Source organism: Rhinopithecus roxellana, chromosome 4 (genome assembly GCF_007565055.1).
Source record: "Rhinopithecus roxellana isolate Shanxi Qingling chromosome 4, ASM756505v1, whole genome shotgun sequence".
Taxonomy (NCBI): domain Eukaryota; kingdom Metazoa; phylum Chordata; class Mammalia; order Primates; family Cercopithecidae; genus Rhinopithecus; species Rhinopithecus roxellana.
The window spans coordinates 173,471,473-173,494,323 of record NC_044552.1 but is presented as its reverse complement, the minus strand read 5'-3'; the positions used below and the strand labels follow the sequence as shown (position 1 = coordinate 173,494,323).

Sequence of the window (22,851 nt, the reverse complement as noted above, 5' to 3'; positions counted from 1 at the left end):
TCAGAAAAAGATACGCAGTTGGAGACATGCAGCAGGTAGCTGAAGGCCAGAATATACAGACTTGGGAGTTATCAGTATATAATCTTAAACTGACTCCATAAGGCTGAATAACATTCTTTTTGTTCACTTAGGAGGTAGTTACATGTTTGCTCTATAATTATTCTTACAAAATCAAAAGAAGAACAACATAATTCTGAAAAACATGCATTATGACAAGAGAAGTGGTCAAAAATAGGTAGATGCCTGGAAAAAAACAATAAATAAACAGAAATCAAAGAAAATTGCAGGGCCTCAAGTAGACTGAGAAGAAACAAAAAAGTGCAAGTACCACCTGCCGAGACCTACGTCAAGGAAACCAAGACGGCTGTATGAAGGTCAACACTGTCAAATGCTATAAATCTGTGGCCTTTGTAAGCGTTTTCAGCAGAATGATAGGCACAAAAGCTGGAAAATAATGGCCAGAAGAGAGCGAAAGATGAAGAAGAGGAGACAACAAGTTATAGTCGTTTTTCAAGAAGCATTTTGGCAAACAGAAGAGGAAAACAAAGTGGTAGCTAGAGAGCCTCTACAGATTTGCTAAAAAAGTTTTGTACTTTTTAAACAGGAGAAACTTGAGAATATTTTAGGATAAAGTAAGAGTTCAGAACAATAGGAAACAGAGGCATACCTAACAGTACCTTGGATAAGCTCTAAGGAAACTCTATCTCAATCAGAATTCTACCCCAGCAGACGAAAGGTTACAACATAAGTTTCCAAACATAACTTTAATAAATAAAAATTCAAGTAAATTATATAAGACAATTTCCTTAAAAGAAATATACTGCTTCTACTAAAAGCAAATTGGAGTAATTCTTAGTACTTTTTAAAACAAATTTCAGATAACGAATATCTTTTTCTTGCTAGCCCATTTATACCTAATAAATTAGAACTCATTTTCCTAATAAGTGTTGCTAAATTCTTTACAGTCAAGGTAGGGAAAAAGACAGGTCATCAGTACAAGATATCAAATTACTTCCTCAAAAGAAAATAAAGCATAATAAATGCTCACCAATACAGTAACTTACAGTGGGTGAGGAAAAGGAAAAGAGTATTACAAGGGCTGATCCCAGTTACTATAAAGAAACACCAACATAAACAGAAACCATCTCAAAATCGTCAATCAAATGACATGTTTAACAACATTAAGCTATAAGGAAATATTTTTTCCATTTGATTCAATTCCATCCAATCACACATCATTATTGAAGCTTCTAGAGTTTAAAATATTTTCCATAATTACCTGAAAGGTAAAGCAAATGACTGTTTGAAGCACCCTCAGTTCAAGGCAGATTCTTTAAAGTTACTTCAAAGAGGTTTTGGTCAGTTATGAAATTAGAAACATAAATAGTACCTCAAAGACTAGTTATCAATCTAGTATACACTCAATGTATGATTAGTGAATAATTTTGGTGATAATCTTTAAATGAGTGGTGATAACCTTAACCAAATATGTTTCATTATCATGCATATTTATTAATTATAACTAATAAATTACAGCTCTGGACTGGTCACTGGGTAATCACTTTCCTGCACTTCCTTAAAACCCTCTGAGAGCAGGACTTTTTCTCATTCATCTTCGTGTTCCCCCAGGAAATCACTCTGTACACACTGGATTACTTCCTAAAAGTAGATACCCAATGAAGTCTTATAAAAACAAGTAAAATTATATCACAGATTTGTATTTGAAGATTAAAATAATGCCATCTAAAACTACAGTTGACCCTCGAGCAACATGGGGGGTTAGGGGTGCCAACTCCTCACACAGTCAAAAATATGCATATATCTTTTGACTCCCCCAAAACTTAACTACTAATAGCCAACTGTTATATTTACTTTACTTAGTAAAAATAGATTTACTATTCATGAAGTGGAAGTGGATCATCATAAAGGTCTTCATCCTCATCATCTTCATGTTGAGTAGGCTGAGGAGGAAGAGGAAGTGGAGGGATTGGTCTTGTTGTTTCAGGAGTGGCAGAGATGGAAAGAAATCTGAGTATAAGTGGACCTGTTCAATTCAAACTTGTGTTCTTCCAGGGTCAACTGTATTTTTAAAGGTACATTTGGTACCACAGCAATGACTATAACACTGTCTATAATCTCTACTCACCCAAACCATGAACTGTGTTGTAGTCTATGTCTGTCCCATATACATATGCACCAAAATGAGCAGATGCTATCAGGAGGCCGCCTGAAAAATCATACAATTTTGACCTGTTAACCAGCAAGTCCCAAACTCCGGTTCATTCCTATTTAACTTCATCCAGTCTTAGAAACTAGCTGCAGGCAGAGTATCCTAGAATGACATTGGTCATAACATATTTAGTAAGCCTCAGGACTGAAAAAACAAACCCCTAAGCTATATTCACTAAACTGGTTACGAAGTAAAGAAATTAATGTATACCTTGGCATCATTATTTTAAACAGCACTATTTTATCTTTTTTTTTTGTTTTTTTTTTTGGTCAAAATAATGTATATTGAGACATTTTCATCTTATTTTGAGAGCTGTACACAAAAGCATTTTGCTCCTTTCTTAAAAATGAGCATACAAGACTGTTTACACAAAGAGCTGGCAATAAATAGAATAAATTCTGACAACTAGGCTCGATTCCCACTGAAGTCAGAGTTTCAGACAAATAAAGAGGGCATAATTAATATGTGAGACATTAGTTCTTACAGAAATTAAAAGGTTAGGACATATTTTAATTTTTGTAAGAATTATCTATTTTAATATAGTTACTCCTGTAACCAATCAAGTAATTATCTCATTTTAAACTGTAAATATAAATTTCTCAATAACAATTATCAAACATGCACAAAATAATTAATAAACTTTTTATTAGTGCTGTGACCAAAGTAAGAACAACTGTCCCAATACAATCTGACTAGTTAAAGTAATGTGACAGATTTGACCAGCTCATGCATGAAGAGAAATCTTAATAAAGGTTAAATAATGAAACTCTTTAAAATAAAAGGTAATAGCACTTTTAAATTAAGAAAAAAAATTGTACAAAATTAACTAAACTTTTAATAATTGTACTTTTAATTAAACTTCACTTTTTTTAATCATTCGAATTAAAATGCTTTTAGTGCTTGGGTAAGTCTTATCTAGCTATACTCTAGGAAGGCCTGCTAGTCAAGCTGAAATCATAAATATATTCTTAGACCACAAAATATGCACAGACTTGGACAAGGGTAAAAAAAAACTAGGGCTCGTTCCCTTATATCCTTTTGAGATGTAATCTCTGCAACTAAGATGGGTAGTGCCTCTGGAGGGTCACGATCCATAAATTAATGGTGTTCCTTCCATAGCCATTTAAAACAGTCTGGTAGCATGGAGTTAAAAATACTTTGTTCATGAAAATATTGTAACTGACTAGTTCCTATTGGAACCCATGAAGAAGAGAAATGAAAGACTAAAAGTACAGCAGAAACCAAAACGTAGGTCCTCTCATACTAACTACAAAAAGCATTTACGTGAGAGGGAATGTTAAAAAGTCCTTGTAATTCTTACTCTGGAAATGGAACAACACTCCATATTTAGAAAAGGCAGCATAAGTGATGACTTGGAATATTCACAAAGTCACTTCACCCAAATTACAAGGAATTACTACAATTCTGCCAATTAAGGCAGATACTCACCTAGAAGAACTAGTTGTCAAGGGGAACAGAAAAGCTTTCCTGTGCTTCCTTAAACAGAACCTTATCCATTTGGTTACAGTGAATTTTGAGAAGACCCAATCTATAAGTACACTGCTGAAAGGAGATGAATAATCTGTTAGACTGCATCTGATACTTAACTTCGTGCCTTTTAAGCTTTTATTTTTTTAAAATAAAATCATAATAAATTAGCTTATCTGAACTGATCACTGGGTAATCATTGGTAGTCATCTAGTTGTTCTTTTGATTAAATTGAAGCACTTTTTACATTTAGTTATACCTCAGCTGGAGTTTTTTGAGGGGGTCTTTTGGTGAAAGAAGGGGTGCTAAAAAAAGTGAAGTGTCAAGGAGGCAAGTAACATGACTCACCCATTTCTTTCTATGTTACCAAAAGTAAAAACACTGCATATGTGATCTATGCTAGCAACTCGGTGTTTCAATTTCTCATTACTTAAATAGTAATGAGCACTTTAAGGGTAGGGTAATATCTTACAAGCAAAATAATACAATAAGAATCGAATTTATTCCACGATGTAAAAACTAATTCATGATTTTCATCTTTAGAAAACTGGAAAGTTTTGCAAATGTGGAGAAATGAGAGACCGGGTTTTGGTTTTGCTGAGAGAAAAAAAGAAAGAAAAATGGCAATATTATTTCATCTATTTTATCTTTTTTTAAAAAAAGAATTCTACTTAAATAAATTAAATTAGCAGGCTGAGCAAAAGAATATGGCTAGGCAATGGGATTCCTACTAGACAAACCATGAGATTCCAGGAAAAGGGGACTACAAAGGGTAATGGGAAAAAATGGGAAAGAGAATATTATACAAACCTACAGAGATCCATTATCTCACTCTCCTAACCTTCTCTTTTTCTCCCCATTTTCTCTTCTCAGAACCAGGATAGTCAGTTCCCTAACACCTGGTTTCTGTGTCCACTATTTCGCAATGATAAAACTTCAAAAGGAGCTATACTCCTTTCCTTCGACCTATGGGTCATCTGAAGGTAGACACGGCCAAGGAGTATACATTAGTCTCCTGGGTGAATTCTCATCACTGGAAGAGCTGACTCACTTGACAGAGGGGATGAGAGGGAATCAGATCTATTGCTGCAGAGCTCTGTGCTACCTAAAGCAACTGGCATACACTTGCACATATTATTTTAATTGTAAACGAAGAATTAGACATTTATAATTTTATATTTCAATTCCCTTGCCTGCTGCTATAACCTGCCAACAGTTGCAAATATTGGTGTCTTGGAAATTAGCCAAAAAGAGTACTAGAAAATGAGTTTATGGTCAAACTCTTTATCATCACCATTTAATATTAGCTACATCTAACATCTTTCACCAAAAAGGCATCTAAAAATCTTATCAAAATAATAATTAAAAAGTAATAATGATAACCATTACAGTTCACTGAATGTCTACCATGTGTCAGGTGACTTCCTAGAAATATTATATATACATATAGACTCATTTAATCCTCACAATATATCAGTATTACCATTTTACAAATGATAGAAGTGAAACCCAGACAAGTTAAGAATCTTGCCCAGAGTCACATACTAATTGGTAAAAAGATTTAAACTTTGCTCTATTTATTCTTTTCTTTATATCATACTACCTCCTTTGGGATTAGCACCAATGGAAGTAAAAACATATTCACTCACCAATTAGATAAACAAAAGCAAAATATGCTACTAAACAAATTATATTAAGTAAAGAAGCTACACACTCTGTTAATAAGAGTGTTATATATGCCATTCACAAGTCTTGTACTGTATCACAGACAGGACTGTGCCATTAATAGTTATTCAATAAATTCGTGCTGATCATTCCTTTAGCCAAACTCACATGAGAATAACAGCACTTCCTAATAACTAAGAGCTGATACAATGCTGTCTCTTCCCCTTTGGGAAAGTAGCGACACACACAAAATTTTAAAAAAAAATTACTGAAATGGAAACGAATGTATTTGTTAAAATAGAAAGAGAAGTGTGTTTCTGTCGCCCATAATGTCATTCGAAACAACAGTAGCAAACAGTGTAAAAGAAACAAGGAAAATTATTTAGACATGAAAAGATTATTTTTCTCCTTTCAGTCTCCCAGAAGCTTTCTGCCCTACTCTATATCCCTGAGAAAAATCACAAACCATGAGTAGTAACTGGGCAATACATTTGGGAAACTACATATATTTCAATTTTGTACCTTTAAAATAAAAAGGGGATTAGACACGTGAATTTTTTTTTAAAAACTATTTAAAAGGCAACCAAAAGAACAATATCAACAATTTGTGTTTTGTGAAAACCATGGCCATGGAGGAGGGCACAGAGCTACATATTTCTCCAGTCCTTCAGAAGGTACTACCCATTGATGAAGCAAAAGGCCCAAGAGAGGACAAACTGTGCTTAAGACCTGTGTCTATTCACAATTATTGGTTATTACGTTTCAAAACAAAAGTGCCAAAAAAAATTGACTGATGTCCTAAAGCTATACTTAAACTACAAACACAAATTATGAAAATGTATTTTAGCAGTACGTTTGTAAAGATTCTCCTCTCATTTTCTATTAATTGTCCTATATGAACAGTCAGATGTTCCCAATATACTACCCACTGTGAGGAGCTGCCCTAAAGCAAACAGGAGCAGGTCTCCCTGACCCTCGACATACTATGAATGGTTCATATATTGACAGCTCTGAAGATAATTTCAAAATCTAGCCTCATCTACTCAACAAAAAAATATTACCCATACTGGCAACCATATTTTTTAACTCTGTGGTCTAGTCTATATGTATGTATATGTATTAATCATTTTGTACATGTATATATCTAAAAGAATTATTCTCAATTGACAGAAAAAGTTTTTAAAGTCCAAGAATAAGATTAAGAATAAAAGCTTTAGCATTTGGAAAAAGATAAATTAAATCCATTCTTCACATCATACGAGAGAATAATCTCCAAATGAACCAGAAATCTAAAACGAAAAAATATAAAACTACAAAAGTACTAGAAGAAAACACAAATGAATTCCTGTATAACTTGAGTGTGGGGAAAACTTTTGCATGGCAAAAATCAATGAGTAGCAAAGTCAAAAGATAAATGACAAGCTAAGGGAAAATACTGCAACATACATCACAGAAAAAGAAGGGGAGGAGTGTGAGGGGGTTGTATCCCAAGCTTACAAAGGACCTTGAAAAATGAGGGGGAAAGAGACCAAAACTGCTATCAAAAAATGGGCAAAAGACAAAGACAAATCAAAAACAGTCATAATGCCCCTTAAAATATAAAAAGTTGTGACACTTCATGCATAACCATAGAAATATAAATTAACACTACACTGAGATACCATTTTTCACCCAACAGAAGAGGCAAAACTTCAAAAGCTTGAAAATATACTCTGCTGGTAAGATTGTGGAAAAACAGGGACTCTCCTACAACTGTTGGTAGGAATCCAAAATAGTATGATGGAGACAAATTTGGCAACATCTAATGAAACTGCATATGCATACACTCTTCAACCCAGAAATCCTATTTGTAAGAATTTACCCTAGGACAGGGGGGTCCAATCTTTTGCCTTTCCTGGGCCACATTGGAAGAAGAAGAATTGTCTTGGGCTGTACATAAAATACACTAAGACTAATGATGGCTCATGAGCTTTAAAAAAATTGCAAAAATTCTCATAATGTTTTAAGAAACTTTACAAGTTTGTGTCAGGCCACATTCAAAGCCATCTGGGCTGCATGTTGTCCATGGGCTGCGGGTTGGACAAGCTTGCCCTAGAGCTACATCTCCAACATTATAAAGGTATAGATTCATAAGATTAGTCATTATAAGCATTACTTGTAACTATAAAATACTGAAAACTACCAATGTCCAACTATAGAAGATTGTTTGAATAAATTACAGTACATACACTCATGGAGCAAAACTAAAATAGAATAAAGATAAGCTCCATGAACTGACAGGAAGTGATTTCCAGGAAATACTATTAAGTGAAAAAAGCAAAGTTAAAACCAACATACACAGTATGATACCTTTTGTGTAAGAAAGTACCGAAAATAAGAAAATGTATATATATCTGCTTATCATTACAAAATAAAAACACAGGAAGAATCAACTAGAAAACAATGAAGTTAGTCACCTAGGACAGGTGGGAGAACAGGCTGGAAGTGTTATAAAGGTAAAGTGACACCTCTCTGAGTACCACTTCTTGTGTAGTTCTGACTTCTGGAAGCAAGTTCATCTTATACATATTTGAAAATAAAAGTAAATCAACAAGGAGTAGGGGATGGGAGATAAAAACTTAAAACAGAGGGAAAACTGAAACAAATGAACCCAAATGAATTTTAAATGAAAAGGGAAAAAGCAGGTACAGTAATTGACTTTACTGCCCCTTACGGTAAGTAACCGAAAACACATCCTGAACTCTTATTCACAGGATTTTTTTAAGTGGCATAAGCAAAACAACTGTGAAACCATTTCAGATACAGAAATGAGAAAAAGAGTAAATGTGTTGATGTAGATAGGAACCAGAGTTCTCACTGTGGTAGAAGGTGCATATAAACACGGAATAGGGTAGTCAAAAAGAAATCTGTAAGGACTGACTGCAATTTGTAGTATATGTGCAAATACACAGTGTCTAAAATATGTATATGCCCGTGTATGTGCATACACACAGTATATAAGAATATATACATGTATATTTGCACATGCACTTACATGCATATTGTGTATATATGCACATATATTTTCTAGTTTGTCCACTGAAAGGATCTATAAACCAGATTTCATCTCCCTGCTAAAAGAAACAAAAATTCCTTGGAGAAATGACTGATACCAGAGCTTCAACAAATAGAAGAGAAAGGAAAGAAGTACTCCAAAGAAAAAAGGATATGAACATGTCACAAAGACAGAGTCAGTGTGAAAGAGCTCTGACTGGGCAAATCACCATTTGAGGAATAAAAGTAATTGATTTTAAAAAAATAAGTAATTTTTAAAAAAAAGTAATTTTTAAAAAAAGTATTTTATTAAAAAAAGTAATTTTATTAAAAAAAAAAAGAAAATTAAGAAATATAATGAATTACAGACCATTGGGGTTAAAAAGAAGAACCCACTAGTTCATATTCATAACAAATAAAAAAACAAATACATGGAAGAGAGGAAAGGGCTTTTGCTTACAGTAGAATAATGAACATTGACTTATAACTGTGGAGGGAGTGCTGGAGTTGGAAAATCATACCTTTGAAACCATCAAAGTAAAGACTGGTTCAGGAAAGAATTATCAATGGCTACTAAACCTGACGACCTCAATGGTGAGAGGAAATTTGGATAAGGAATAGAATACTACATGGTCTTAATGTGTCTCTCCACAGATTGCTTAATAGCAAGAAAAAAATAAAATAAAATAAAACCACCAGTAATTCTGTTTATGATTATGAATGGAAAAAATCAAACACAACCTAGACCAGATGATCAAAATTATCAATACCCATGCAGGGCAGAATGCCATCATGCACACAGCCCTGAGAAGCCCACGAAAATCACTGATATAGTGGTCCAGCTGGGAATGTATAACCTAATCCTAATCTTGAGGAGACATCAAACAACCCAAAATGAGAAAAAATTTAGATAAAAAATAAAGAGAAGAGAAATAGCATCTTGAAAAGTGCAAATTTCATAAAAGAAAAAAAACTTTGGCTATGTTCCAAATCAAAGACATCAAAGAAATATTAACAACAAAATATAATACCTGATCCTAGCCAGGAAGGGGAAAAGGATGCTGTCAAAAATATTAATATTACCAGGCCAACTGGCAAGACTGGAATATGAACACCAAAGTACTATATTAATACATCTATGAACACTGAAAACGGAACTATGGTTATGTAGGAGAACATATCCTTATTCTTGAGAAATAATTACTTGAAGGGTAAAGGGATGTGATGGATACAACTTTCAAATGATGCAGGAAAGAAAATATTATGTTAAATATAAACAAATAGAACAAATGATAAAGCAAATGAGGCCAAATGTTAACAACAGCTTAAACTAAGTTAAGGATACATGGATGTTCTTTGTTCTACTTTTATTCTTGTAGCTTTTCTGAAAATTTGATATTATTTCCAATAAAAAGTTTAAAATTTGGGGTGAGTTACTTAGGATAATGAGAGTGGGGAAGAAAAGAATATAGAGTACGCTGAGGGTAGGTGATATGGAGAAAGTGGCAGAGAAGAAAGACTCACCAGTGAATTAATTCAATAATAAACAGAGAAAGTCATTCCATCAATTAGAAATTGATTCACCTTGATACTACTTCTTCCTAAGTATATGTGGTCATATTCCTTAGTACATGGTGTAATCACTGGTTGGCAGATCCTAATGCAGAGAGAGGCAGCTCGAAGTTAAGGGCATGAGCTCTGGAGTTGGACTGCTTGAGTTTGAATCCTATGAAACCAATATACTCTATAACCTTGGCCAGTTCACTTCACCTTTCTCTCTGCCATAATTTCCTCAAGCAAATTTTTAAAGTATCTCCATGTTAGCTGTTGTAAGAATTAAACTAGATAGTAGCATCAGAGTGCAAAGTATAGTACCTGATAACATTTACTATTCAATAAATGTTAGCTCTGCATCATCACTGCCCAAGGGGAAAGATGGCTACAGGGATAGGCTCCAACCACAAACTGAGCCATAATGAGCTTGGCCAAACAAATATAAATACAAGTATTTGCTGGGTATGGGCAAGATCAAGCAAAACTGAGTGGAAGTAGGAAAAAGTCTACACAGAGTCAGATGAAGTAAACTTGGGAGTTTTAGGACTTCCATAAAAAATTATCCCAATCACGGGCACAAAAAACCAAGGTCACTGCCAGAGCGACCAGACTATCTAGCCCATTGATACTTTGACTCTTTTCTTATTTTCACACTTACTTATAAACCTCCACAAACCAACTCAAAGATGGGATATATTAACTATTTTTCTCCATCCACATATACAGTTATGAATTTAAACATGGATGAATACATTTTTTTGATCTTGTTATTCAAGTCTTTCTTTCACCAAGAGTTTCCCTATTTAAATAAACTATACAGCTTTACAACATTTCTACAATGTATGGTATTGAAAGTTTTTCTGCTACAAAAAAATTAGATGGATGCTCCCCCCCAGTAGTTTATCTGGAAAAAAACCCATATAATTCTATCAGCATCATCTTTGAAGTGGCAAAGTGTTAAATACTAGCTATTATACAAGTACGTGGTTGTCTCTTGGCCATTATCCAAACACAATTAAATGATGATCCATTTACTCTTTTAGCAAAAATATTACCATGACCTTCATTAATATAAATAAGCAACATCTCTACACTAGCTTAAAAGTTAAATAAAAATACCTGTTCCAACAAATGGATCAAAGACAATATCATTTTCTTTCACTTTTCCATGGTTAGCCATAATGAATGACAAACCAGCATCCATACTTGTATTTCCAATAAAGTGTCTCTTTTTGACACTGTATGACTCAATAAGCTCTCTCTGTCCATCTGCAATCTGAATCAGAGATATTTCTCATGTTAGTACAGCCATACAGAACGGACTTAAGATAATCACTCACAATAAGACCATTGTATTTTGCTGATAAGAACTTCTTTCCACTTATTACTGTTCTAATTTCTTTAAAATAATGTAATTGAGGTAGTTATGAACAAAACCTTTTATTGCTTAATGTCATTCCATTTACTTTGTCTTTTCAAAACAAGTATGAACTGCATTTGAATGCAATTATTCCAGAGGTAGGTGTTAAGGTATGCCCATTTCTTTGTTCTCCTACGTAACAATAATCTCTAACATAAGTCACAGCTTCCACTCACAGCTTCCAATCACCCGCTTAAAGCCTCAGAGAAGTCGGCAGAACTGCTTTACAGTAATTCCATTTCTTTTGGAATGGAAGGCCCAGATTGGAAATCTCCACAAATGAGATTCCTCAACTACCATAGCACTCTGTGTTTTCTCTGCTTTATTAAAACAAACAAACAAACAAAAACAAACAAACAAAAAAGTCCAGATGTTCTAGTAAGTCTTGCTTTAACATTTCCAGGTATACCACCTGGAATATCTAACAAGGCTATATCTAACAAGCCTCTTGCACTTCATTTAAGAATCTCTGGGAAAACACAAAACAAAACATAATCACATACTCCTCACCAATTTTAATCCATTCAGTAGTTCTGATCTTTAGCTGCTTTAAATTTCTACATATGAGTCAACAAAAGGCCTAATATGTAGCTTTCAAAAAAACAAACTGACACAGGTAGAAAGAACACTTGCTCACCCATCTACCAAAATAAATATTATGTGGATTCTCAGGGATGCGGTTTGGGTCCAAACCATAATCCTCCAAAACAGAGAATACATGTTGTGGTTTCTTTAAATTCACTTTTCCTTCAAATGGCAGAAATTCAAGTGCCTAAAAAACAAAAGAAATGCTAATGTCTTATAATAATTTACAATGAAAAATGGCACTTATCTAATACCATTACCTTGTAAGCCTGGAGTCAACATTAAATAAAACATGAAAAGCACTTAGCACACAATGTGGTACAAAATAAACACTTCACAGACATTAGGTATTCCTATTTATCAACAATGGCTAGACTGCATTCATCTTGTAGGGTTTTTGTTTTGCTAAATTTACTTACATCTATTCGCTTGATTTTCTCTTCTTGTGTCAATGTCTTATTAAAAGTGTGAATCTTTATTTTATATGTAGAGTCCGAATGTAGAAATGGAACCTAAAATAAAAGGAAATCAGTTTTTTGAGCATTTTAATTCTACAGAATCTGCATGCATGCCTATGTAAAACCACATTTTACTACGCACCATCTTCTCCACAGGGTAATTTTTAAGAGAACTGTACAGCTCCTCAGGAGATTGTCCATGACCCCATAGTTCAAATATAGACCTAGGAAATAAATGATTGGTACTAACCTCAGTAAAGAACTTAGTTCACACAGTAATACGTACAGTCATTTTACTAGTTCTTTATGCACACTCCACTGATTATTGCCTATGTTTTGCAAAGTATAAATGAAAATTATGTACCCTGGAAACAAATACAACTTAAGCCCAAACCACACACAGAAGTTAAACTTGACATGGAAAGAAGGATTTTCAATAAGTCAGGATATTTCCTAAGTTTTCACATTTTTAGTCTAGAACAAATGATACAGTAAAATCAGTTATTTTAGATAAATGTGTAAAAAACTGCAGAAAAGTCAATTATTCCCAATGTCTTCTCCATAATACAAAAAGACTAATGACCAAATAAAAATGTTATTAACATTTAGCTGGCCAAGCATAGTGGTTAATGCCTGTAATGCCAGCACTTTGGGAGGCCAAGGTGGGTGGATCACTGGAGCCCGGGAGTTCAAGACCAGCCTGGGCAACATAGCAAAACCTTGTCTCTACAAAAAAGGCAAAAAACTGGCCAGGCATGGTGGCACACACCTGTAGCCCCAGCTACTTGGGAGGCTGAGGTGGGAGGATCACCTGAGCCCTGGAATTTGAGACTAACATGAGCCAAGATCATGTCACCACACTCCGGCTTGGGCAACAGAGTGAGACTCTGTCATGCATGCGCATGCGCATGCGCACACAGGGACAAACACACACACACACACACACACACACACACAATTTTAGTAACTAAGTTACCCAAAATGTTGAGATCTAATAAGGTATATTCCTAGGTACTTGTTATATTTTTCACCTTTTTGTCGCATGCTCAAAATATTTCATGTTAATAATAAATTAACTTTCAATCCCCTTCTACCACAGAAAAATCTGAATTTAAGTTGGTTTGAATCCATGCTTTTATAAAAGTCTACCTTCATTCTGATACAGTTAAATTGTAAATTTTTTGCTTTGCAAATGATTTCTTCCTTTTCTATTGAATTTACAGAGAAAAGGCTTCTACAATATTAATCTCACTTAGCTATCACTTAAGGTATACCTCAGCTACACAAAATATACAGATAATAAAAAGCAATTAAAAATTATCTTATACAATTGTTAATTGTATAACTGTTATAACAATTGTATAATTGTTAATTGTTATTAATCAAATATATGAATTAGAGGATAAGAGTTTTGAAAGCAGCATACAAGTTCTTAGTACTCCAGTGGCAATTTTAAACCAACAAGCAATTATTCAAAAAGAGTTTTTTAAAAGTTATGTTTCTGTTTTCTAGTCATTTTTATTTCATAATAAGGCCTGTTAACAAGTTTCACTGTAAAAGATTAAAGGCTGCAGGTAGTTCTCAATAGGATGAAGTTAAATAAATATAGGGTTGTATCCAATTCCATAATACAACAATTACATATGATGATATAAAACATTGCTAACCATGTTAATAAAGCTAGATATATGTAAATTCTTATTTGCACTGTATTAGCAAATATAATTTCTAAGGAAAAGAAAGTTTTCAGCAATCTGCTAAAATGTTCAGGAAGAAAAAGTAGCTTAAAGATCACACAAGCTGTTTGATCTTTAAGATGCTAGTTAAAAATACAGTTTAATTTTCAAATCTGATGGCAGAAAATTTTCCAATAGTACAAAGAAAAAAGAAATGAAAGAAAAGTGGATGCCAATGATAAAATCTGGAAACACTGAGGATAAACAATGAACAGCATCATTACATTAATTTATATCAAGATTTGATACTCATAATTCTTTTCTCTACCAACTGAAACAGTAAAACATATCTCATGGCATTCCTCACTTTTTGTTACCTTACACTTCACTAATCTGCTCATCCAATTAAAAACCATCTATGAAAAAAGCATTTTTGGATTTTCAGCACTTTGGTTATAATTATATATGGCATCTATCCTGCGTAAGAACATAGTGTTTATATCTCATACTATATTCTCACATAATATGGAAGTTTAAAAAAATTATTCAAAAACAAATATCTACATTTCTTGATTCTTGGTTTCAGCGGGTAAATTTCCTCTGGTCCCCCACCGCCACCCAGTGGCAGTTGTTTGTAACTGCAAGTTAAACTGAGCCTCCACACTACTTTATGCCAATATAGCAAAAAATAGGACTGAGTAGTTAGGAGAAGTACCAGTATATTCATGCAGGAGAACATAAGTTTCTCTTACTTGGCACACACTGTCCGTTTCATCAAATTTCTTGCAATATCTTCAGAGGGAATGTTAAGAATCCAAAATGGTGACTGAAAGAAATAATAATATGCAACTTAATTCTAAGTGGCTAAATGGCATCATATGCTTTTATTCAAGAAGTCAATAAGGAGAAGTGCCTATTTGCTACTTTCACGTAAGAATATCTGATCTGACTGTGACCAAAATAAAAATCGTTCCAATAGTAAAAGAGTAAATTAGAATAATATAGTAAAAACATTTTTATAATGACCCTATAAATGAATATATCCTCAAATTAAACACTAATTTTGTATCTGCCCTTTTATGCAGCTTTCCTAAAGGAATTAATGCATATTATATCCCAAAGTATAATCTTGAAATTCATCATGGCTAATCATCCCTTATAATACAGCTATTTTAGTTTTAATTTCTAAGTAATGTATTTCTTAGTTGCTAAATGAGACCTTTTTCTAGGTAATTGCAGCCATCTGAGGGTGAAGGAGGGGCCCTTTGAAACAACTATGATGGAAAATCATGAGGTACATTATTAAATTCTCATTAACTTTTACTATTTTACATTTTGTCTCGGGGAAAAAAGCTCCAAGTGCATGAGGGGTGTTTTCCCAATCCTCTATCCCAACACCCAAGATTATAAGCTCTGGTAAGCTGCACCCAGATAACCTCTTGCCAGAATACAGCAAAATCCTGTAAAAGGATCCTGACCTCATTTCATCACCCTTAGCCAATTATATCCACACTCTCCTTCCTTTCCTCCTCCCCTCAATAACTGAAAGTCATTCAGGAATAAAAGCCCAACACTACAGGACTTTCAACTGAAGCTCTTTCATCTTTTGCAAGAAATCCTTCCTGTCACACCTAGCTTTTTTCTTTTTTCTTCAACTTTTAAGTTCAGGGATACCTGTGCAGGATGTGCAGGTTTGTTACATAGGTAAATGTGTGCTATGGTGGTATGCTGCACAGATCATCCCATCGCCTAGGTATTAAGCTCAGCATCCATTAGCTATTCTTCCTGATGCTCTCCCTCCCCAGACTCTACCACCCCCAAAAGGCTCCAGTGTGTGTTGTTTCCCTGGACATGTCCATATGTTCTTATCACTCAGCGCCCACCCGTAAGTGAGAACACCTGGTGTTTGGTTTTCTGTTCCTGCATTAGTTTGCTGAGGATAATGGCTTCCAACTCCATCTATGTCCCTGCAAATGACATGATTTTGTTCCCTTTTATGGCTTGACAGTATGCATGATCTCATTCCTTTCTATGGCTTCCATGGTGTATATGTACATTTTCATTATCCAGTCTATCACTGATGGCATTTAGATTGATTCCATGCTTTGCTATTGTGAATTGTGCTGCAATGAACACACACACGCATGTATCTTTATAATAGAATGACTTATATTACTTTGGGTATATACCCCATCATTTTTCTTCCAATATTTACCCCACCCAACAGAAAAAGTCAAACTAATCCAAACAGGAAAAAAATGTTCATCTTAGTATTACTTTTATTGAGAAAATTTTTAAAGCAACCTGAATAAAATGAAATGGTTAGATTAATTATGGTAGAGTTAGTCAATGAAAAATATTATGTAACTATGTTAGAGATAAAGGCCAAGTAACAACTTATGCCTATACTGACATTATCAGGTGAGAAACACAGGCTGCAGAAGTAGAATTACAATAGGGTAAAAAAAAAGTACACGAACAAAAGAAGACTGGAAGGCAGTATCCCCAAATTATGAGTCATGTCAAGGAGGAACTGCAAATTATTTCTTCTATTTTCCAAACTTCTGTCATATACTGATAAACTACAGTATTATGCAAAATACAAAGCTTCATATATTCACAATCTCATACAATGCACAATTTCAAATTTTAAAATGATTCTCAATATGAGCCCAATATTCTGCTAAATTCTAAATTCTAATTCTAAACACAATTCACCAATGGGACACAGCCCTTTTTTAAGTGAAAGGACAGATACAAATTATGACACAACTGTTGATTAAAAATTTAAAACAAATAAAATACTAGAAATAAATCTAAATTACTTAACAAAACCACAGTGTTTCCCAAAATATCCTCTTTATTCCACTGTCTCTCGAAACAGATACAAGTAACCACACAAATATAAATTTAAGATATGCACTTCTTCTCTTCAAACCCAAGGCTCTATTTCTAAGTATACTCCATATGGTCTAATGAAAATTTAACTTACCTTTCCATAAGTTTCTTGACTGCTGGCGAACTGACCTCCAAAAAGCGAAAGCAAAGACTTTATTTCCTGTATTGAAAATATTATAGAGAAAAGACATTTTAACAAAAGGAACTAAAACTGTACTAAGGAAGACAGGCATTATATGACTAAAAAATAAAAAAGAGTAGGCTGATGATCTAACTGAGGCATTTAAGCTTCAATATCAGACAATCACAATTTAGGGTTCAGAAAAAATCTAATAGTAAAAACCATGGGTAAGTAATTTCTGAGAAATTTTAGACAACAGAAGAGTTACCAAACACTTGATCAGAAAATTCCCTGACTTTGAAAAGGAAAAAAACAGATTACACAAAGTGCAGATTAGTAAGACTGACAATTGGTGAATAAAGTCAAAATGAAAATCAGACGGACGATTTGAAGATGTTTGGAAAAGAAAAAAATAATCAGCCAGGGCATACCACTACATATTCATTAAGCACAAGTAACTAAGTTAATCTCATCTTCTTTCTGCATAAAGCTACAGAACTAGAAAGAGAACTGATATAATAGATACTTTAAAAGCATCATTCATGCAAAGTTAAAATCCGTCCAGATAGTGCTTATATTCTTTGAAGCAATCACTTTGTACTGATAAACTCAAATAATTATACAAATTTTATAATTTGTATGACTAACAAGTTATCTCCTTAAGTCACATAAAAGAGGTAGAATCACACTCCTCTGTAGGTCTTACGGAGGATGGAACCTAATGAGAGGAAAGTGTCCCACTGCTGGCTGCCTACTATCCCCCTTCCTCCCAACCAGAAGGAAGAGCCTTTAACACCAAGCCCACCAGCCATCAAAAGGGAAAATATACCCAGACCAGGAAGGGCCCCCCGCCCAAGATCAAAAAGAAGGAGACGTTCAAGCTACTAGCACCATTTCTATTTTTTCTTTGTCTATGCAACAAATCATTTTTTTTAATTCAGTGTTAGAGGGGCTGAATTCAGTTCAATCAGATGGATCGACCAAGAACTATCACAGACTACTGATAAATCAGTGAAGGCAGCCCAAAGGTTATTTTGCAACAAGGAAAACACAAATCTGAATAGGAGACATCATGAGACTTAGAAGTCAAATAGACCATAATCTGATTTTCAGCTCTTCCAAATACTAGCGATGTGGCTTTATACAAGAATCTTAAATCCTCCAACTTTTAGTTCCCTCATATGTAAAACAGGAATCATAGCTACCTCATCACATTAGGTGAACCACAAAGAAAGAAGCACAGAACATAGGCGGTTATTAAGGGAATCAAAATGATGAAGACCCTGACAACTGTCCTAGAAGTCCAGTGGCTCAAGAAGCCAAGACTGATAGAGTTATAGCACTTAAAAGAAAAAAATAAAGTTATAGATTAAGTTACTTGATCTTGCATGATTGTTGTTTGTTCTGTATTAAAGCATATTGTAAAGTCAGCTTTACATTTAAAACATCCAACTACAACCAAGTTAAAACACCAAAGTTTGCTGCTCCCGGAATACACTGTTAAAAAGCTGCAACAGGCTAAAATACAAAGATTCTAAGAGTTAGGTGGGGGAAAAAAAGTGAGAGACTAAAGCTTTATGGCACAGCATTATCTCTACTACCCAAAACTTAAGCAGCCACCTAAAACTGAGAATAAATATGATAACCCAAGTTTCAAATTGAAAAGCAAAACATGTTTACGCTACTTCATCAACCTACTTGGAAAAAGCAAAACACAAAATATTAATTAATCTTACGGCAAATTCAACTTTCCAGTTGAGACTCTTTCTACATTAGGAATAAAAAGAATTTATATTGAACATTGGATATAAAAATGTAGCATGATCAGGGGCATGTGTGATGCATTAATTCCATGAGCTTTTCTGTTATTTCAGCTACTTGCTTTTTCATCCATTTAAAAGGTTGCTTCAGGACAAGCAATAAAGCGCAGGAGTTTGAACTTCAGTAAACATTACTTAGTACAATAAGTACTACATTAAGTAGCTGCCAACTATAATTGGCCCTGATTAATTCTATCAGAGGCAAAACTGGATCTGATCTCTCATTTTAATTCATAAAGGCAGCCATTCATTATAGCGTCCTTGCTTATCAGTTCTAATGCAGTAGATGGGCCCAAAAGTATAGACTGTCCTTTGGATTGCCTTTCCCAGAAGAGATTCTATATCACTGATTTTAATATTTTAAGCAGCCAGGTGTGGTGGCTCCACCTGCAATCCCAGCACTTTGGGAGCCTGAAGTAGGCAGATCACAAGGTCAGGAGTTCGAGACCAGTCTGGCCAACATAGTGAAACCTTATCTCTATTAAAAATACAAAAAAGTGGGTGGGTGTGGTGGTGTGTGCCTGTAATCCCAGCAACTCGGGAGACTGAGGCAGGAGGATCGTGTGAACCTGGGAGGTGGAGGTTGCAGTGAGCCGAGATCACATCATTGCACTCCAGCCTAGGTGACAGTGCGAGACTCTGACTCAAATAAAAAAAAAAAAATTTTTTTTTTGGAGACAGTTCTCTCTCTGTTGTCCAGGCTAGAGTGCAGTGGCATGACCGTGGCTCATTGCAGCCTCAAAGACCCAAGTTCGAGCCATCCTCCCACCTTAGCTTCCTGAGTAGCTGGGACTACAGGTATACCACTATGCCCAGCTAATTTTTTTTATTTTTAATTTTGTAGAGACCGGGTGTTGATCAGAGACTGAGGGTTGGTGCGAGGGGGCAGGGCGGGGTGGGGGTGGGGGAGTTCTTACTGTGTTGCCAGGGTTGGTCTCTGGACTCCCGGTCTCAAGTTATCTCTTTGCCTCAGCCTCCCAAAGTGCTGGGATTGCAGGGATAGCTGGGAAAGCTAGGTATTGTCCAAGGTTTCTCCCCATGTGATAGTCTGAAATATGGCCTCGTGGGAAGGGAAAGACCTGATTGTCCCCCAGCCTGACACCCACGAAGGGTCTGTGCTGAGGAAGACCAGTACAAGAGGAAAGAAGGCCTCTTGGTGGTTGTTGGCAGTTGAGATAGAGAAAAGCATCTGTCTCCTGCCCGTCCCTGGGCAATGGAACATCTCCGTATAAAACCTGATCGTATGTTCTGTTTACTGAGAAAGGAGAAAACCGCCTTAGGGCGAAAGGCGGGACTTGCTAGCGCAATGCTGCTCTTTATGCACTAAAAAGGTTTATGGAGATATTTACATATGCATATCAAGGCACAGCACTTTTCCTTAAAAGTATTCATGTCACAGAGAACTTTATTCATATGTCTTACTGCTGACTTTCTCCCTATAATGATCCTATTATCCTGCCATTTCCTTTTCTTTAAGATGGTAAAGATAATTATCAATAAATACTAAGGGAACTCAGACACCAGTGCCGACGTGGGTCCTCTGTATGCTGAGCGCCGGTCTCCTGGGCCCACTTCTTCTTTCTCTATACTTTGTCTCTTTGTCTCATTTCTTTTCTCAAGTCTCTCGTTCCACCTAATGAGAAATGCCCACAGGTGTGGAGGGGTAGGCCACCCCTTCACCAAGCATCTATACTTGGCCCACTATTCTTTTGACCTTACCCTTTGAGTAATTTCATCCCCTCTCCTAGTCTTCATATGAAGAAGACTCCCAAATATTTATCACTAGTCCAGATCACTCTGCCATACTCTATGCATATTCATATATCCACTGCCTCTTGGTCATCTCAGGTTGATGTTACACGAGCACATCAAACTCAGTGTAAACAAAATTTAAATCTTACATCTGCCTATGTTCTCTATATTAAATGGAGACACTCCTACCTATATACACCCCAGAAGTCATACCTGACCGGTGCCCTTTTCCCACATATTCAATCAATCCAGCCCTAATTACTGTATGGCCAAAATACTTTTCCAGTCTATCCCATCCTCTTACCCCATGCCATAGGTCAGACCTTCTTCATCTACTAACAAGAGTATTCCGACAGACTCCTAACTAGTCTCTGGCTCAAGTCTTATTCTTTTCAAATCCACCCTCCATAGTGTTGTCAAACTGATTTAATTTTCTGGTCACTTTTTTACTTAAGGCTCTTCAATAAATCCCCCTTCTAAGCTCCAGGGTTTTCAAGGCTTTCATTTTCTTGCCCCTTTCTACTTCCCCTGCCCTCTTCTTACCACTCTCGGCCACATAACTAGTGATCCAGTAACAATGAACAGCTTGTAATTCTAATTTACTGATTTCTCCCCTTGGTCCTCTAACTCCTATTCATCCTTTATTTCAAGTGTCATCTCTTCTGCAATCCCTCTTAAAGGCCAACATCCCCAATCCCTCAAGTAGATTAGATTTCCCTTCCACGTGCTCTCATATTTCCATGTGCATCTATCACTGCACTTACCAACACTATTTTGTCATTCAAGGCTTATGTGTCTGCTCAGCCTTTAAACAGTAAGCTCCTAGAGGGCAGAGGTTGTTTACATCATCGTTATATGCCCAGTGTACGCATCTTCCACTACATGCATTCTGAAAACGTTTCTTGAATAAAACACTCTTCTCAAGTGCTCCATCATCTAATCCCTACCACCATCCCCTCCACTGAGCTTGATCCGCAGATTCCGATACTTAAAACACTAGCCTGAGCATTTGCTAGATGTCTCTATCCTCCTAGACGAACAGCTCCGGGAGTGAGAGGACCGGTCATATTCACCTGCCTAACTCCGGTACTTGGTACACGGGCAAACGAATGAATGAAAACGTTTAAGCAGGCCGAGGGGTTTAGTCTCAGACTTCTCTCACATACACCCTCCGCCAAGCTCACCCGGCCCGAGGACTGGGGACGCGTGACCCGCGCTGACCAGCACAGACCCCCGAATCCCAGCCTCCTGGAGCTATGCAAATCACCTCCACCCACACACCCACTCCATTCCAGCGTCCTCTTCCGTCGGAAGTTGCAGAGGGCCCTACGGACTCACCGGCAGGCGGAACTCCAGGTGTTCCTGCGCCATGAGCAGCAGATACCTGTTAAGGGTACACGACGGCGCCATTGCAGCTGCTCACCGTGCGCCTGCGCGGCCCGCGCTAGGTCCCACCTCTTTCTCCCTCCCAAAACGGAGACAGAGCCTGAAGGGCCGGAAGCGGAAGCTCGTCGAGGCAGGCGCTATCCCGATGTTTCTCGCGCTCGGCGTCCGAAACCCCGGCCGCTGTGGGAGGGGCTTCCTCATCTGCGAGTGCCTAGTGGTTGGGGGTCTCCCAGCGCTAGTAGCTGGTGGGCAGGGCTGCGTGGTTTTCAGGAGCGGCGTATGGTAGTAAGACAGTGTATTTCCCAGTGATTTTTCCACTTGGAGTGTACTTCCAGCTTTCTCTACAGCCCTTCAAAACCCGTTCTTCAAAACTGGACTGAAATTTCACCATTTCCTTGTAAATTTCACCATTTCCTTGTAGACTTGTCTAACCAGCACAGTCCTCGGGAACTGATTTAGCTGGACCAGTCATTTAACACTTAGTATACTTTTCGTATTTATGTAACAACTTTTCGAGAGCACATGCCTTATAACCCAACTAGGATAAACTCTTGAGGTCTGAGATAATCTCTTATGGTTCACTCTATTCTTAATAAAAACCAAAATAGTATCTTCCTCAAAGTAGGTAATAATTATTAGGTTGTGTTATTTGTTAGACTCAGGACTAAATCCACAGCCAGCCATAAATTAAAATTTGGAGAAAGTTCACACTGGCACAGATTACATAGCAGATAGTTTATAAAATATCTTTTAATTGCATATTCC

At 36.0% G+C, this 22,851-nt stretch overlaps 1 protein-coding gene across 5 annotated transcripts in view; it reads right to left on the bottom strand.

The window, feature by feature from the left end:
* Positions 1–22,192, bottom strand: part of TRMT11 (tRNA methyltransferase 11 homolog) — a 126,353-nt gene extending 104,161 nt beyond the window's left edge. For all 5 annotated transcript variants that reach the window (XM_030928666.1, XM_030928667.1, XM_030928669.1 and 2 more), the window contains exons 1-8: positions 22,039–22,192; positions 17,102–17,167; positions 14,862–14,935; positions 12,576–12,657; positions 12,395–12,487; positions 12,028–12,162; positions 11,090–11,246; positions 2,147–2,227 (exon numbers count right to left, since the gene is read on the bottom strand). In XM_030928666.1, coding sequence (XP_030784526.1) covers positions 2,147–2,227; positions 11,090–11,246; positions 12,028–12,162; positions 12,395–12,487; positions 12,576–12,657; positions 14,862–14,935; positions 17,102–17,167; positions 22,039–22,110 — 760 coding nt within the window. In that variant the 5' untranslated portion in view covers positions 22,111–22,192. The remainder of the gene's footprint in view (positions 1–2,146; positions 2,228–11,089; positions 11,247–12,027; positions 12,163–12,394; positions 12,488–12,575; positions 12,658–14,861; positions 14,936–17,101; positions 17,168–22,038) is intronic.
* Positions 22,193–22,851: the final 659 nt, after the last annotated feature.